Consider the following 16,101-nt stretch of genomic DNA (forward strand, 5'->3'; position numbering starts at 1 on the left):
TGATAGCTGGGATAGGCTCCAGCACACCTGGCACCCTGTGAGGATAAGCGGCTGTGAAAATGGATGGATGGATATTACTCAAATGTGTCTAAAAATGTCTCAACAAATGTATGTCTGCTACTAAAACCTTTTTTAACAGTCTAGAGGAAGAGAAAAAAAAGTGAGCGACATAACCCAGCAGAAATGAATTTTTTTTTTTTTACAACAAATTCAGCCGCACTGCAGTGTGCCACTCAAACCAGTACAAACAGATATTGATATTGTTTTTTTTTTTCATCCAGCTAAATTTGTTCTGATTGGTTAGCATAAAAGCTAACAAAGCTTGCATGTAGGCTTAAGCCAAAACTAACATTTGCATGGATTTTTTGGAGTAATACAAAAGTTCAGTTAGTATTCATTTAGTTTCGGTTTTGCAATTATATAATGGTTTAACTGTCTGTTTTTCTTAATAATAAATTAAATCATAGGGCACGGTGGGACGGTGGCTCAGCTGGTGAAGCCGTTGACCTCACAGTTCTGAGGTCCGAGGTTCAATCCGGGACTGTGTGGAGTTTGCATGTTCTCCCTGTGCCTGCGTGGGGTTTCTCCGGGGTTTTCTCCGGGCACTCCGGATTCCTCCCACATCCCAAAAACCTGCAACATTAATTGGAGACTCTAAATTGCCCCTTGGTGTGTTTGTGAGTACACCTGTTTGTCTCGATGTCCCCTGCGATTGGCTGGCAACCAGTTCAGGGTGTACCCTGCCTCCTGTCCGCTGACAGCTGGGATAGGCTCCAGCACTCCCCGCGAACCTCGTGAGGATAAGGGCAAAGAAAATGGATGAATTCAAACATGTTGGGGCCTCCAATTCCAGAACGATTCCAATGCAACAGGATTCCGCTCAAGTTTTTTTCCATCTATCACGTGAACTCAGTTCCGAATCGAGCAATCAAGGCACATGATGAATGCTCTGATTCACTTTTTACAATCTACATGCATGAACGGTGAAGAGTGCACTGGCCCAGGGGTGCTGGGGGGTGGGAGTAGTGAGTATCAGAGCTTGTGGACGTGTCTTTTGTAAGTCGCATACAAGATAGAAAGAGTCGGGTTTGTTAAAGGTCACTGCTAGCTAGTTCCTATCCCTTCTCTCTGTGGGGTTCTCTTATTGGTTGCTCGAGGTAAGCATGACCTTTTCTCCTCTTTTTGTCTCTCCATTTCTTACACACACACATTCTTCCATCAGTTGTTGTACGCATTCAGTCTCATCACACACACACACAACAGCACGGGATGAAATTCACGTAGGATGTAAACAAACAGACAGGAACTTTTACCCTAATTGTGATGTGTATCTTTTCAGGGGGACCGAGGGAGGGATGGAGAACCAGGGAGTCCTGCTATACCTGTAAGTCTGCACCCCTTCTTCTACTTCCACTAGGTGACAGTAACGTTTATGTTTCTGTGGCTGCTGCAGAGGGACTGAAATGGGAATGTGTGTTTGTGTGAATCTTAATGAGTTTATGGAGAACAAGTGTCTGCACAAGGGCACCGGGATGAGGCAAATCCTGCACAAGAACAACGTCTTGGCTTCAAGACCTAATTTGGGAGTTACAGCCTTTTAATGGGACTTGGGGCTCATATTTCTATCCGGAACCAGTCCAAGTGGTGACTGTGCCCGTGCTGAGCCCAATTCATAGAGGGTTTCTTTTTTTTTTCCCCCACTTGGTCTGTTCGAAATGGAAAAATAAAAACAAGCCAACAAAAGGGGGAAAAAATTGAACGCAGCACACACACATAGACACAGTTGGAGAAATTCGACTGGTTGCTGCAGAAATACAGCCTTTTTCCAAACCACTGCTGACATGCCCTTGAGCAAGGCACTATACCCACGATGTGTGACAATATTGATCTTAGAAAGAAGGCTTTCATCATCCAGTGTGAATATGGATAGTATTAAGAGTTATACATATTATGATTATAACTTGGTTGTGTTCCTAAATCAAGTCAGATTAAGATTGTTCTGAACTAGCTCTTAATTATTCCTGTCTGTCCAGGTTTCGACTCTGATTCCACTGGATGGTTTGCTAACTAACTCTAAAACACTATCATCCTTAAACTGTACTTCATATGTATATGAATCTGACTAAAACCGTCCTAGTTTTAACCTGCAGTTAGAATACGATAAGTATGACTTTGGTGGCTTGAGGTACAAGTGAAACAATGTTGCCCAACAGTTTGCTAGCTTAATGGTAACATACCTGTATACTGGAAAGTGCCATTAACATGCTTTAAGCAAAAGATATTTGAACACAAGAGATGAAGCAACACATGTAGACAGATAGATATACTCACATCCAAATATTCTTTGTCCTTGATGAGAAAATACTAATATTAGACCATCTATTTGAATCACTTACAGTAGTAGTAGTAGTAATAATAGTAATAGTAGTAGTAATAGTTGTAGAAGTACAAATCTTCATTTTTTTTGTGTCTGCATGACTGTATTATACACAGACGTGCACACCGGACAGAGCAGCACAATGGAATGAATTGCAGCGTTAAATCAAAATGCACAAACTGTTTAATCATTTAAATTCCTTTAAATTATGTTATTACTTTGTTTTTATCAAGTACAATATGGCAGAGTGATATTTGTCCGTTTCTCGGGCAGAGGCTGGAATGGCTTACTGGCGTTTCCTTTCATTTCAAGGGTGAAAGATGATTTCAGATACAAGTGGTTTGAGTTATGAGTGTGGTCACTGAACAAATTAAACTTATATGTCAAGGCACTGCTGTAAGGTCAAATTGTAATATAAATAATTTTTCAAGATGGAATCCTGTAGAGAAGCTTGCACCGATGATTGAAAATACAGTAATATGTCACAACACGATTATGTATGCCATCGCTGTCGATGACTTGTGGCAATATTGCGATACACATTTGTGTGTGAGCTGCAATTTCCAACTTGCAAGCCGAGATTTGTATTTCATTATTTTCCTAATGAAACTGAATAAGTTCCATTTGAGACAGAGTCCAAGTATTGATTACTGGGGTATCGATCTTCACATCCCCAGAGAAGGATTAGACAATGAATCCAATCATAGAGTGTGTTTGGGTGTGCGTGTCTGTGTGTGTGCGAGCCACTGTGGTTTGTATCACACAGTTGTGCAATATCGCTGGTGACACTTGAGAAATGTAAAGCAATTATATTTCCGTGTGCAGGTTAAATGTTGACTCTGTTAAGTCAGTGTTGGGAGCGGCGCAGCCTCCATGCAGCAAACTCCCAAAGTCAAACGTATCAGCAGTGAATCACAAATGTGTCACCGCTGCAATGTGCATGGCGCTTTGTCTTCCAAAAGACTAGAATAAGTAGGGCTCGGCAGTGCCACGTCTTCCAGTGAGAAGGCAGGACTGTTGTGTTCTAAGCTCCAATGGCTAAAAGAACTATAGTCATAATCTTTTCTGAAACGTTGCATTTTTTAAAAAAAGAACATGGGAAATCAGTCATGAAATGTCAATCAGTGTCCCATTACATTTGACCATTTGTTGCATGACATCATACATACTGTACATCCCTTCTATTATGAAACATGGGTACAAATGAGATTTTTTTAAAAGTTTCATTTGTTTGTACCATATTTTCCGCATTATAAGGCGCACCTTCAATGAATGGTCCATTCTAAAACTTTTTTGATATATAAGGCTCACCGCATTATAAGGCGCATAGAATAGACGCTACAGTAGAGGCTTGGGTTACATTATACATCCATTAAATGGAGCTGCACGAAAGGCCCAATATTGATCCATATATGAAGCGCACCGGATTATAAGGTGCACCGTCGGCTTTTGAGAAAATTAAAGGCTTTTGGGTCCGCCTTATAGTCCGGAAAATACGGTAATATGTGAAAGAAAAACCATGAATCATCCTTTGCTTATTTGGAATAGTAAATGATCAGGACTCACCCAGTTGAGAAATAACATGGATTATTTTGTCCTCGTTTGGGTTACGATTACAAAGTTACATTTTGTTCGGACTTTGGAACAAATGAGAACAGAGTGGAGCATTCCTGCCTGAAGCGTTTTTGATCACCGAATGTGGGGGGCGGCTGCTGAGCTGGTTCAGTTTTTTTTTTTGGGTGCCCTGCTGTGTGTGATTTTGAATCATCAAAAGTTGGACCTGATTCACGTGGCATGTAGACTTTTTGTATCTGATGAAACACAGACAAGATGTATCCAAATTAAATTGAGGGAGAGCGCTGCAACAAAGTGAACTTGCCTCGGCGTTTGCTACCAAAACGTTGCCTCATATTGGTTCATTAAACATCTAATCTAAAAAGTAATCTCAAAAGACACACGTTTAAATACTTTGAACAGACCAAGCTTATTTTCTTCCTTCGGCGCCGCGATGGATAAAATACTCGCTGTGGGGGCTGTTTAGAAAAATGTAATTTGCAGGGTTTGATTTGCTATGTGCTATTATTTCCTCTCGCAATATCATTGCTAATCCAAATAATGTTCGCTACCCATGCTTGGTGTATAAAAGGGGTTCAACTAAGGCAACAAACATTTGTGAAACATGACACTGCCTTCAGAAATGATCCGTTTGGAAAAAAGAAGGTGTTTGGAGGGGGAATGGAACGCTCCTAGAGTCTCAGATATATGTTCAAGTGTTTAATTCTGCAAAACATCCTTTACGAATTGGTGTTACGGGGCCCCGACGCTGTTTTCAAAGGAACAAAAGATTCACAAATGCATTTTTCATTACGTTACAGCAAATACAAAAGGAGTATTCGAGATTGCATTGGAATAAGCAATCTAAAACGTTGTGTAAGCCAAGGGCTTTGACGAGGGGGGGGGGGGGGGCAGCTCTGCATCACCAATGCAGAGCTGTGAGCATCCCTCGTCTGACACTCTGTCTCAGCCTTTGATATGTTAGCACTCATTTCTAATGTTTCTCCATTTCTTCCTCTTTTTTTCCCTTTTTCATCCCCACCCTCTCTGCTCTCTTTTCTTTTCTTCTTCTTTTCTTTTTTTCATACATCAGGGCCAAGTGGGACCCAGGGGAAGGGAAGGAGAGGTATGTCAAATTAGACTTGGCGGTATTAGATATAATCCATTCTCTCTCATTCTGCCCCACAGTGAGGAGCCCTGACAAGCTTGTGCGCAGCTTCTTTGGAAGACTTACAGAGCCAATACCTTCAGGCCTGGGGAAATCTACCCCCGCACCCCCCTGCAGGCATAAAAATACATTACAAAAGCATCCTTCCCAAAGACGAACACATTTGAAATAGTCCGTTTCAATAGTACTTACTGTACTGTCTGCAGTATTAAATTACGTTGAAGTTCCAGTGTCCGACAGTTATGAGCCTTCTGTCTAATTTGTTGATAATGTATGAAATACACATTTCCTCCACGTGTGGATCCTTTTGGATATTTCAGAGGAAATTGTGAAACTCCATAATACTAGCCAGCCAGTACTTTATATGTAATCCGTTTATGGCTTGGAGAAGGTTTCGGGAAAGATTAATAAACTTTAGGAGGCACAATGAGGATTTCAAAGTTTAAAATCTGTTTTGATTAATTGGAGCAAAAACATGTTCTGTTATTATAATGACAATGTAATTTTCTCTCATCTGTCTTCCTTCAGAAAGGATTGAAAGGGGATGAGGGCCCCAGGGGGCCTGAAGGAAAGAAAGGGGACATGGGCCACAATGGCCACGCTGGTGCTGCTGGTCCAAGGGGTTTTCCTGGCCTGGACGGGTTGCCAGGTCAACCAGGTCAGCCTGGATTTCCTGGAAAGCCCGTGAGTGAATTTGTTCAGTGCTGTTTAAAGTAATGGAAAAATCAAGTTTGGGAGTCAGTAAGGTTCCACTGTGAATGTCAAGGCTCGATTAAGCTTAAGATCTTTAAAACCTGTAGCTTGTTTGAGATTTGGTTCTGTTTTTTTTTTTTTTTTTTTTTTTTTTCCAGGGGAAATCACCATCAGATGAACATCTTGTCAAGCTCTGCACTGATGTTCTGCGCGGTAAGTGTCACTCTGCAGTAGAGAGGTCAAATGCTTGAATAGGATTCACACAGTTTCAACGAAATCAAATAGAACATTCCAGTAAAAGATCAATTGGAGACTGCACATTGCACACAATTCTATGAATGCAGAAAAACTGGAGAGAATGCGACACTATTTTCAGTCATTACAGCAACAGATTTGGACAAAAAAACCTACACATTTTTTTGGTTCCATAATATTTGGCATAACTGCCAAAAGATTGACATTGATATCCTGGACATAACATGAATAATGTAGTAACTGTGTCAAGGAAACACATTAATAATATGATGATTGATATGGCATGACATCCTTTTCACAGCACCTCAAGGGCATATTTGCAATTTGGTGTGATGCAGCCTTTTGAAATTCATTTTGGTAACAGACAAAATGGTTCCTTCCAACACCAGTTCTTTCAAATTTAACAACAATTTGCAACTTTCTTAAAGCATTTTCGACTGGGAGGGGTTTGTCATAAAGCAATAAATGATCCACTAAAGCTTAAGGGGCATACTTTGATAATGCATCATGCATCCAAAAATCTCATTAGCGTGCCGCACTCGATTTCAGCTTTGCTAGCATCAAATGATGACCTTGGGCTGTGTTTTGCCTTTTTTTTTTTTTTAAACTTTTTTCCCCCTGCAAAAGACATTGAATACTCCAAATTGTAATCGACTTTATGGAAGTGAATAATGAATAACACAAATCTTTCACTCACTAATGTCCTAAAATGTTGCACAAATTTACAAACCATCAGTTGCTACATACCGTAAATGACCATTCTCCGAATACTGGTATCATAAACTTTGATTGATTACAAGCTGACAGAGTAATGACAGTGACGTTTTTTTTTTTTTTTGGGGTGGTGGGGGGTTGTAACAATGACATCTTCCATAACAAACTAGCAGCTGCAAAGGAAGTCTCAGTAGACACAATTAGCTTGAATGAATAGACATGGTGGGACAAAAAGAAGGAATAGTGATGAAACAATAGCGACGTGAGGAGGGGCAGCTGTTTCATTGATTTGGATTGGTTTTGCTGGAAATGTGAGACAGCGAGAGGGAGCATGGAGAATGTGTGTGTGTCGTCCGTGAATTATACCACCTGTTTGTTTTTTTTTTGTTTTGTTTTTTTTTGTCACAGGTGATGGACTGGATGTGTTGGTGTTTCAATTCACAACAGATAGATTCCCTATATTTTACATGACACATAACCCCCTGAGCTATATAAACATCTATTAATCCATTTTGTAGACTCCTTCGTCCAATCACTCTGAGTGTGTAAATAGCCACCGATGGAAGAGTTTGACTAGTCTCCAATTTACCCAGCGGTGCTTGTCAGGGTTTTTCTCGAAAGCAAAGCAAAGCAAAGCAAATGTATTTGTATACCACATTTCATAACCAAGGTAACTCAATGTGCTTTACATGATTAAAGGCATTTGAAAACAAAGAGATAAAACATTTAAAATGGCATAAAAAATAAAAATGACAAACAAAATATAAACAAAAAGACAGTTAAAACCACATACAGTGCAAGTAATATGATGAAAAAGTGGATATATTCTAAAAAGCATGAAAAAAAAAGAGGAAGAGTTTTCAACCTGGATTTAAAAACATTCACACTTGGGGCTGACGTCACCTCTGTTGGCAATTTATTCCATTTGTGTGCAGCATAATAGCCAAATGCAGCTTCACCATGTTTGCTTTGGACTCTGCGCTCCACTGTTAGACCTGAGTCAGTCGATCTCATAGCTCGGCTGGGTTTGTATTCCGTAAGCATTTCTTTCATGTATTCAGGACCTAAATCATTTAGTCATTTATAGACCAGTAGCAGAACTTTAAAATTTATTCTAAAGATGACTGAAAGCCATTGCAACGACTTTAGGATTGGGGTTATATGCTCTGACCGCTTTGTTTTCGTCAGAACGCGAGCTGCAGCCTTCTGAATGAGCTGCAGCTGTTTAATACTCTTTTTTTTTTTTTTTTTTTTTTGAAGTCCAGTCAGAAGACCATTACAGTAGTCAAGTCTACTTGAGATAAAAGCATGGATGAATTTTTCCTGGTCTGCTTGACACATACAAGACTTCACTCTGGTAGAAGGCAGTTTTTGTGATTGATTTGATATGATTGTTGAAAGTCAGGTCGGAATCAATCAGAAGACCAAGCTTTCAGACTTGGTCTTTGGTTTTTCAAGATTGAGAGTCCAGGTGTTTACTAACACCATTTCTCTTCTTTATTGCCCAAAAAAATTGTCTGAGTTTTGTTGTGATTTAGTCGGAGAAAATTTATCTGAGATAGACATGGCACAATACCTCAAGTGAACTGTAGTCATCTGGAGACACTGCTAAATATGAGTATAACTGTGTGTCATCTGCATACCTATGGTCGTCAAAATTAAAGTTTTGAAGAATTTCACCCAAAGACTTAAGCTTCATTCTACAATCCGATAACATGCATAGATGCACATCATAGATGACACAATATTGGCCGTAGTTATGAATATGAGTGTGAATGGTCGTTGGTCTACATGTACCGCACCTCTCACTCAAACATAGCTGGGACAGACTCCAGCTAACCCGCAACCTTAAAAAGAACATGCAGTACAGATAATAGATGGAAGAGGTTGTTCCTCCAGTTATGTCAATGAAGATGCTTCTAATATTCTGTAAATTTTTTTTAAGCATCAATGTGCTTGCACCTTAAGTCTACAGAACTTAATCCACTCCCATTTCACCTGAGTGATAGGAAGTGGAGAGACAACATCAGCAGATCCTGGAGGGGAAGGACGGAATGCATAATTAGCTGTGGCTGAATGGTAAACAGAATCCTGATTGGCTTCTCATTCAAGTGTGATGGCACAGAAAAGCAGAGTTTGAGAGAAAGATAAATAATATCAGTAAACTGGTTCTATGCATGTGTACGTTTCATTTGGACTTTGTGCAATCCAAGCAGCTATTCAACAAAGACACCATAGGACTAAAAATGCATAAATATTGTGTTGATCCGTTTGACTCCTTCAATTACACAACAGGCTTTGGAGACCAAAAATACAAATATTTAAAACTAGGTCGCAAAGTATAATGTTTGCAAAAACAACATTAAAATTTGTGAACACTAAAAACAGTCATCTATGAAAATGAAAAATGTGTTTAGTCCACAGAGATTTTTATCACTGTGCTGGGAAAGATGACCAAGTGTGCCCCAGGAAATTATCCAATTTCACTTAGTTTGTCCAAAAAATGGTGGGAACTTAGTATGCATCTGTACTGTTCCCCCAAAAAATCAGAATACAAATACCCGACCCACAAGTTGATAATAACTGGTCTACAATTAAATAATAGGACAGCAGAATAATAATATGAACAGGATCCCTTATAACCAAGTTATAGAATAATGGGCACATTTTCAGTGGACCATGGCTACACTTTTACACACAATTGAATGACTAAACCATTTCTTTCTCAAAATAATCACAACAAACTCAGATCATAAAGGTATTATCATATTCTTTTTTTTTTTTTGGTACCTTGTTGTAAGCATATTGTTGTCAGTTTACATTTATTTAGGCAGTCCTTGTCTGTCTTTGCCCTTTAGTTCAACTCCCTGAACTTCTCCGGACCATGGATACATCATCGTGGTGTGAACCCTGCCATATTGTGAAGGGCCCCCCTGGTGAGGCAGGTGCCCCGGGACCCAAAGGCTCCATGGGAATCCCTGGTTATCCTGGCAGGACTGGCTCCCCAGGATACCCTGGTACACCTGGACTGCAGGGTTCTCCGGGCCTCAAAGGTAGGCAGTGTGAAACGACTCCTTGAGGCACAAATGTACAGAATCATCCTAGTCACAGATTAATAGTAGTACACAATGATGCTTCCGAGTCCATGGTGTGACCCACTTGCTCCGATCTGAGTGAAGATGCTCTGTTCCCCAACGACCAATGCAAAACAATAAATGACAACACCTCTTCATAAAAACCGAGAGCTTGGGCAAATTTACAACGCGCTTTCAGGAACGATTAAAATCAAAAGAGTGCCAACAGCTAATAAACTGGATGTGTTGATGCTCAATGCACCCTGTAAAACAAGCATATTAAACAAGTGAACACCAGTAAAAGTCAGTAGAGCAAAATAAAACAAATACTGCGTGCAAAACCATCTTAATGAGCGGCTTTTGATTTATCACCCATTCAAGTGGCTAATCATCCGCGGAAGATGCCGAACTATGACGTCTCACCGTTGCACGTGATTTCACCTTGTTAGCTTCACAGAATACAGCGATATACATACATATGTATATATTTTAGTCTTGGTGCATATATTAGGAGGAAGTGACATGTTTAATTAAGAGGCAGCACATCGCCCTGAAAAGTAACACAACATCAACAGTACGATATACAGGTAGATACAAATGACAAAGAATGAAACTAAATCAAAGTATGCGTGCTGTATACTTTTTAAGGGACTGTGGTAACAGTGTTCAAGAGCTCTTTTGTTTTTGCACTCATTTGCAAAGGTTCCTGCTGAAACATGCACCTGTTGTGAGTCTTCCGAGGGTCATGGGGGGGTATCTTGAAACAGCATAGGAGTGATCATATTGTTCATCTCAAACATTAGGAAAAGACGTCATACCGCGATCAGAGGGTGCTTTGACACAGGCGACAAATCTGTATCTGGAAAACAAGTGGCTGCACTCTGGCAAATAAAAATACAGTTTCCCTTTATTTGAACAAAAAAAAAAAAAAAGATCCATAATCAATGTACGGAATACACTGTGTGCGTACATGGAAAATGAACTGTAGGGGTTAATATATGACTGCACGAAATAATTAATTATCTGCAGTGGAAGGTCAAAGCCACCCAAGAAGGAGTGTGGAATGCCCGAGAGCCATGACTAGACGAGACTCTCATTTTAGATCATTGCTGTTCCACATAACTCCAGTAGGTGCTGATAAATATGCTTTTCAAGCTGTTGGGTGCATAATTATGCTTGAGGTGTCTATGGACTGATGGCAAAAAAGGACAACAACACAGCATCTTTGGGATTCATTATCAATATACAATATCTACTGTATATGTATATATATATCGAGTGCTTGTACTCATTAGGGTTGCTGGTCAGCGTGTTTTTTGAATGCAGGAGAAAGACTGAGTCTTCCTCTTTTCCTTTCGGCTTGTCTCGTTAGGGGTCGCCACAGCGTGTCATCTTTTTCTAGCGTGCATCTTCCTCTCTGACACCCACTGTCCTCTTGTCCTCCCTCACAACATCCATCAACCTTTTCTTTGGTCTTCCTCTCACTCTTTTGCCTGGCAGCTCCATCCTCAGCACCCTTCTACCAATATACTCACTCTCTCGCCTCTGAACATCTCCAAACCATCGAAGTCTTCTCTCTCTAACCTTGTCTCCAAAACATCCGACTTTGGCTGTCCCTCTAATGAGCTCATTTCTAATCCTATCCAACTTTCTCACTTCAAGCGAGAACCTCAGCATCTTCATTTCTGCCACCTTCAAATTCTGCTTCCTGTTGTTTCTTCAGTGCCACCGTCTCTAATCTGTACATCATGGCCGGCCTCACCGCTGTTTTATAAACTTTGCCCTTCATCCTAGTGGAGACTCTTTTGTCACATAGAACAGGGTTAGGGTTAAGGTTACACCATTTGTCATCATTAGGATCGCAGGTGAGCTGCAGCCTATAGCAGCTGACTCTTGGTAAAAAAAAAAAGAAAACTTATTTTTCTGGAAAAACACTCAATGAAAAGTAGGTAGGTTATATCTTCTCAATTTAGATGAATGTAAATTGTAACTAGTATTGCAGGCCAAGTTAAATGTGTTACAGCTAAGTGACTAATGTTTTGATACATTATGCAGTACATTCTATTTAATATAACCAATGGCTTTGAAATGATTGCAACAATGTAAATAAATAACTAATACATGTGTTACATTTCCAATTCTGGTTGTATAGTCACTGTTAATGTAGCATTAATGTTTGTTCATAATAACAATAAGGACTTTCAAAATAACATTACTGCTGTGATCTGTTTCGATTTTTATTTGGACATGACATGTTCCCAGGTGACATAGGACCCAGAGGGTTCAAGGGCAGCAAAGGTGAAGGGCACCAGGGACGTCCAGGACCACCCGGGCAGATAGGTTCGTAAAAGTATCTCCTGAATCATTCACAGTAGCTTTCTTTACCGGCCTACACACGTTAATGTGTTTTCGAGAGATGCAACTATTTCAGCGACTTACATTCGAGCTCTCATCAGTACATGAGGGCACGTTTTAATGGAAATGCACCTAGCATGTTCCATTTTTAACAAATATGTAGGCAGATGCTTTTTGTGAGCACTTACATAATAACATTATTTCGTGATGCTATGTATTTGCATAAATTGAAACAGTCAATTGATGTCATTTTTTTTGTTCCTTCAATTATACATAAAACCCAGTAGTTGTATGTATTTATATTTTTTTGTACTTGCTTTTTTTTAACTACAGGGGCTCGAGGTCAACGTGGCTTCGATGGAGTTGGACAGCCAGGCAACCAGGGAATTCCTGGCAAACCAGGACCCCCCGGAGAGTCCGGTAAAAGGGGTAATCCAGGGACACCGGGGCTATGTGACTTATCCATGTGTTATCAGACCTACAACCTAAGGGAACATTACAGCAAAGGACCCAATATCTGATGGCATACGCTGCAGCGAGGGACAGAAGTGCCACTGGCTTTAACACCCACATGTATCCAGAAGCGATTTACTGTAGCACTGATTCATGTGTGACTGTTGACTCCTGCAGAAGCCCGTTGTGCGCCGCACAACGACACTGGAGGCAGAAATAACCTCATACGTTGAGTCAAACTGAAATGGGTGGCACATGACTCATAGTTACGGAATTAATGGTCAAAACACCAGCTGAGGGAAATGTTCTGGGATACAAATAGGAGTTTTCAGTTGGAGCAGGTTTATTAATTCAATCTATAACAAAGTGGCACCGATGTTTATGACTTAGTTGTGTTGCTTTTGTGTAACTCGACAGACAATTTGTGGATGAGATTCAAGGTTAGGCTAGCAGCTGTCCAACTAATATTAACATCATGTGTATGATACTCTACTAGAGTGGTTCTCAAACAACTACCCACATCTAAAAATATACATATTTAGCACGCCAAGTACCACCACCATAATGATAATTAAAATAGAGTAGTATTGTAGACACAAGTCTTCATAAAAAAAAAAAAAAAAAAAAACTAACTTAAAGGTTTAATACAACTGCTCTACTATTTTCACATGGAATCATGAGGAATGCTAAAACATAAAAAGTAAATCCAGCAATTGATTTCCATTGTGTGGAAGGTTGCATTCATTTTGCATGGAAAAAAATGCATAGTTGTGGCTGTAAAGTGACAATTTAGCTTGAATTAATAGATTAATCTTGTTGAAAACATTCTTCAAAAATATGAACACAACTTTAAGGTAGCGTTAGTCGGGTTTAGATTACCAAATTATTTCTGCATTGGGCGCATCATTGTTCCCCCATAATAATGATTGTATGAAATGCATTCTCGAAAAGTGAATCTGTCTTGCAAGGATCGATACACATCAAGTTCATCTTAATTTCTTTTAACTTTTAACCTAATCGAACGAAGATGCATATTTCAGTAAGGATTAGTACATATTTTTACATCTGGAAGGTTTCGACAATGAGTTTTCAATGTTTTCGTTTCTCCTTTTTCAGGTGATCAAAAGTATTTCTGCAAAGTGACATTTTTTTAATTTTTCCTTTCAATCATATCATGCTTGTTATCAATGCGCACTAATTGCAAATCAATTGCAATGGCGTATAAAAGCAGAATCACAAATGTCGTTATGGAAAAACTTCAGGATCTCAGTATGGGCTTAGCATCCAAGCATCAGACCTCCTTTATTTTTTTAGCACCACACTTTATTACAGACAAGGTATGCGTTTATCACATTGTCGTTGTTATCTGGTTTGGTGGATCTCTATCACCGTCTTTGTCTTAACCACCCAAGTTTGTGCTAATCCAAATCTGTCACTGTGACAAACAGGCTACTAAGATTGCTGTTTTTTTTTTCAAATATATATTTATATTGAACCCGCTGAGCAATACTGACTGGACTTGCATGGGATGTCTGTGCATAGATAGAAGAACACTTTTAAAATTCCCAGATTTACCTCACCTATCCAATAGGATCTAGGTATGTACATGTATTTACATTTTTTTTAAATTTATATCTTATATTTTAAATAGAGGCCTGTTTCCTGCTGAAAAACGTGTTTTTTTTTTATCACAAATTCAATGTCTATGCTTTTCACATTTTTGATCTAATAAATGCAAACCAATTGTTTTTATTTATTTTAATTTTTTTGTAGCAATCACAAGTATTTATTTACAGTTTTCCATTACTAGGGCACTGTTTGAGGAAATACAATCAGGTTATATACATTCCAGTTTTAAATCATACCAATATAATAATCAGCGGCAACTACATTATTGCTCCTCTTTGTTCCTTTCATTTTTTTTGTGCATTAGAAATCCTTCATTACCACGCTGTTAATATGTTTCCTTAAAAAAAACAAACTAGGAGACAGTTCTTACTGTCATTTGTCTTTAATTGCCAAATTACAAGCTTTCCAAGCCACAAAACGGTTTAATCCACATAATTCCTCGTAGGTTTTCAATTTCCTAAACAGCCAAGATGAATATCATAGTTCACTTGTTGGTTGCTTACCCACATCTGGGAAAACAACAACAAAAAGTATGCATAATAACGGATGTGCTGGCACATTATTTTTAGACACTGATGGAAAAGAGTCCCCCCCCAATTTCTATTCATAGTGCTCCACAGATGTTCCATGAAAAAGGTTTAGAGCGAGCATTGTCAGCACATCTCAAAGGAGTGTTTAAACCTTTGACATCTTTGTAGGATTTCCCAAACGGAGTCAATTCCACTACAAAGCAATTCTGCATTGAGCTTTTTGTTTTGATTGTGGCTGACATTTTTCATACAGCCTTACGGTCAATTCCAATGTCAGTTATGTGTTGCAGTGCTTATGATAAGAGTGTGTGATATACACATTTTTGCTTTTTTACTTTACATACTAACTGCTTTTATGAGTATAAACTACTCTAAAAAGAAATATTGATGATGACAGTTACACAGGAGCACATGTTGCCAATGGACCTTTCCGACTGGCGATCTTCAGGTCTGCCCCCCTTAGCTACAGTTGCCATGCCCCACAATCTTCCAAAATGGCAACAGGTTTGAACTGGATTCTCTATCGCCTATTCCAGATAATATTGCGGTATGTTTTTTGCCAAATGCGTCAGACTTGTCCAAGATAGTTCTACAGAGAGGTCTCAACTATTTCACGCAAGGATATGTACACAGAATTAAGATTTTGGATGAAGCAGGATGCAATGCGAAACGTTGGCGATCGATACAAAAAAAGTTTGACGCCTCACAAACTTGATACTGAAATCCAACAGGATAAAATTGTGGAATCGTACTGCGCATGTAAAGCAGGGTGAGTACTTTTTACTTTGAAAGTTCACGAGTAATATCTTTGTGGTCTTTATTAGTGAATGAGTGTATTCATTTGACTTGACTTGTAATGGAACACAGTGCGCTGTCTTAAAAGTCCGATGCGATACAAATAGGCAAGTAGACATTTCTCTTGCATGACATCGCGCATTTATGTTTCACTAACCCGACTCTGCGGCAGAAAACATTACACACTTCATTCAGCAGGTCAGTGATACACTAACAAAGTGAAAGTTGTTCTCCTGCAATGTATAAAGCACTGATAATAATTCAATCAAACTCAGAGAAGATACTTCTCCCTCACTTACCTTCGAACTGTCCACATTAAGTTGTACGTGTGGTCTTCTGTGAGCCTTAATCCATCTTAGAGAGTTCCTCAACTGTGTTTTAGGATTTGGAAAATGAATCAACCAGGCCCCTTGTAACCTAGCAGGCTATCTTTCATAAGAATTGCGCATTCCCCAAGCGCATCTGAGGAAAGATTTTCTTCGTAACGTTAACTTTTCCAAGCGC

The 16,101-nt window shown here is 39.3% G+C and overlaps 1 protein-coding gene across 1 annotated transcript in view; it reads left to right on the forward strand.

Moving 5' to 3' along the window:
• The window catches only part of LOC133492812 (collagen alpha-1(XXI) chain-like), a 43,027-nt gene extending 29,746 nt beyond the window's left edge, over positions 1-13,281 (forward strand). Inside the window, exons 24-30 of the mRNA XM_061805541.1 lie at positions 1,340-1,384; positions 5,025-5,057; positions 5,628-5,783; positions 5,951-6,005; positions 9,620-9,814; positions 12,098-12,175; positions 12,524-13,281. Of these exons, the coding sequence (XP_061661525.1) occupies positions 1,340-1,384; positions 5,025-5,057; positions 5,628-5,783; positions 5,951-6,005; positions 9,620-9,814; positions 12,098-12,175; positions 12,524-12,711 (750 nt within the window). The 3' untranslated portion in view covers positions 12,712-13,281. The remainder of the gene's footprint in view (positions 1-1,339; positions 1,385-5,024; positions 5,058-5,627; positions 5,784-5,950; positions 6,006-9,619; positions 9,815-12,097; positions 12,176-12,523) is intronic.
• The last annotated feature ends 2,820 nt before the right edge of the window (positions 13,282-16,101 follow it).

Source organism: Syngnathoides biaculeatus, chromosome 19 (assembly GCF_019802595.1).
Source record: "Syngnathoides biaculeatus isolate LvHL_M chromosome 19, ASM1980259v1, whole genome shotgun sequence".
In the NCBI taxonomy this organism is placed as follows: Eukaryota; Metazoa; Chordata; class Actinopteri; order Syngnathiformes; family Syngnathidae; genus Syngnathoides; species Syngnathoides biaculeatus.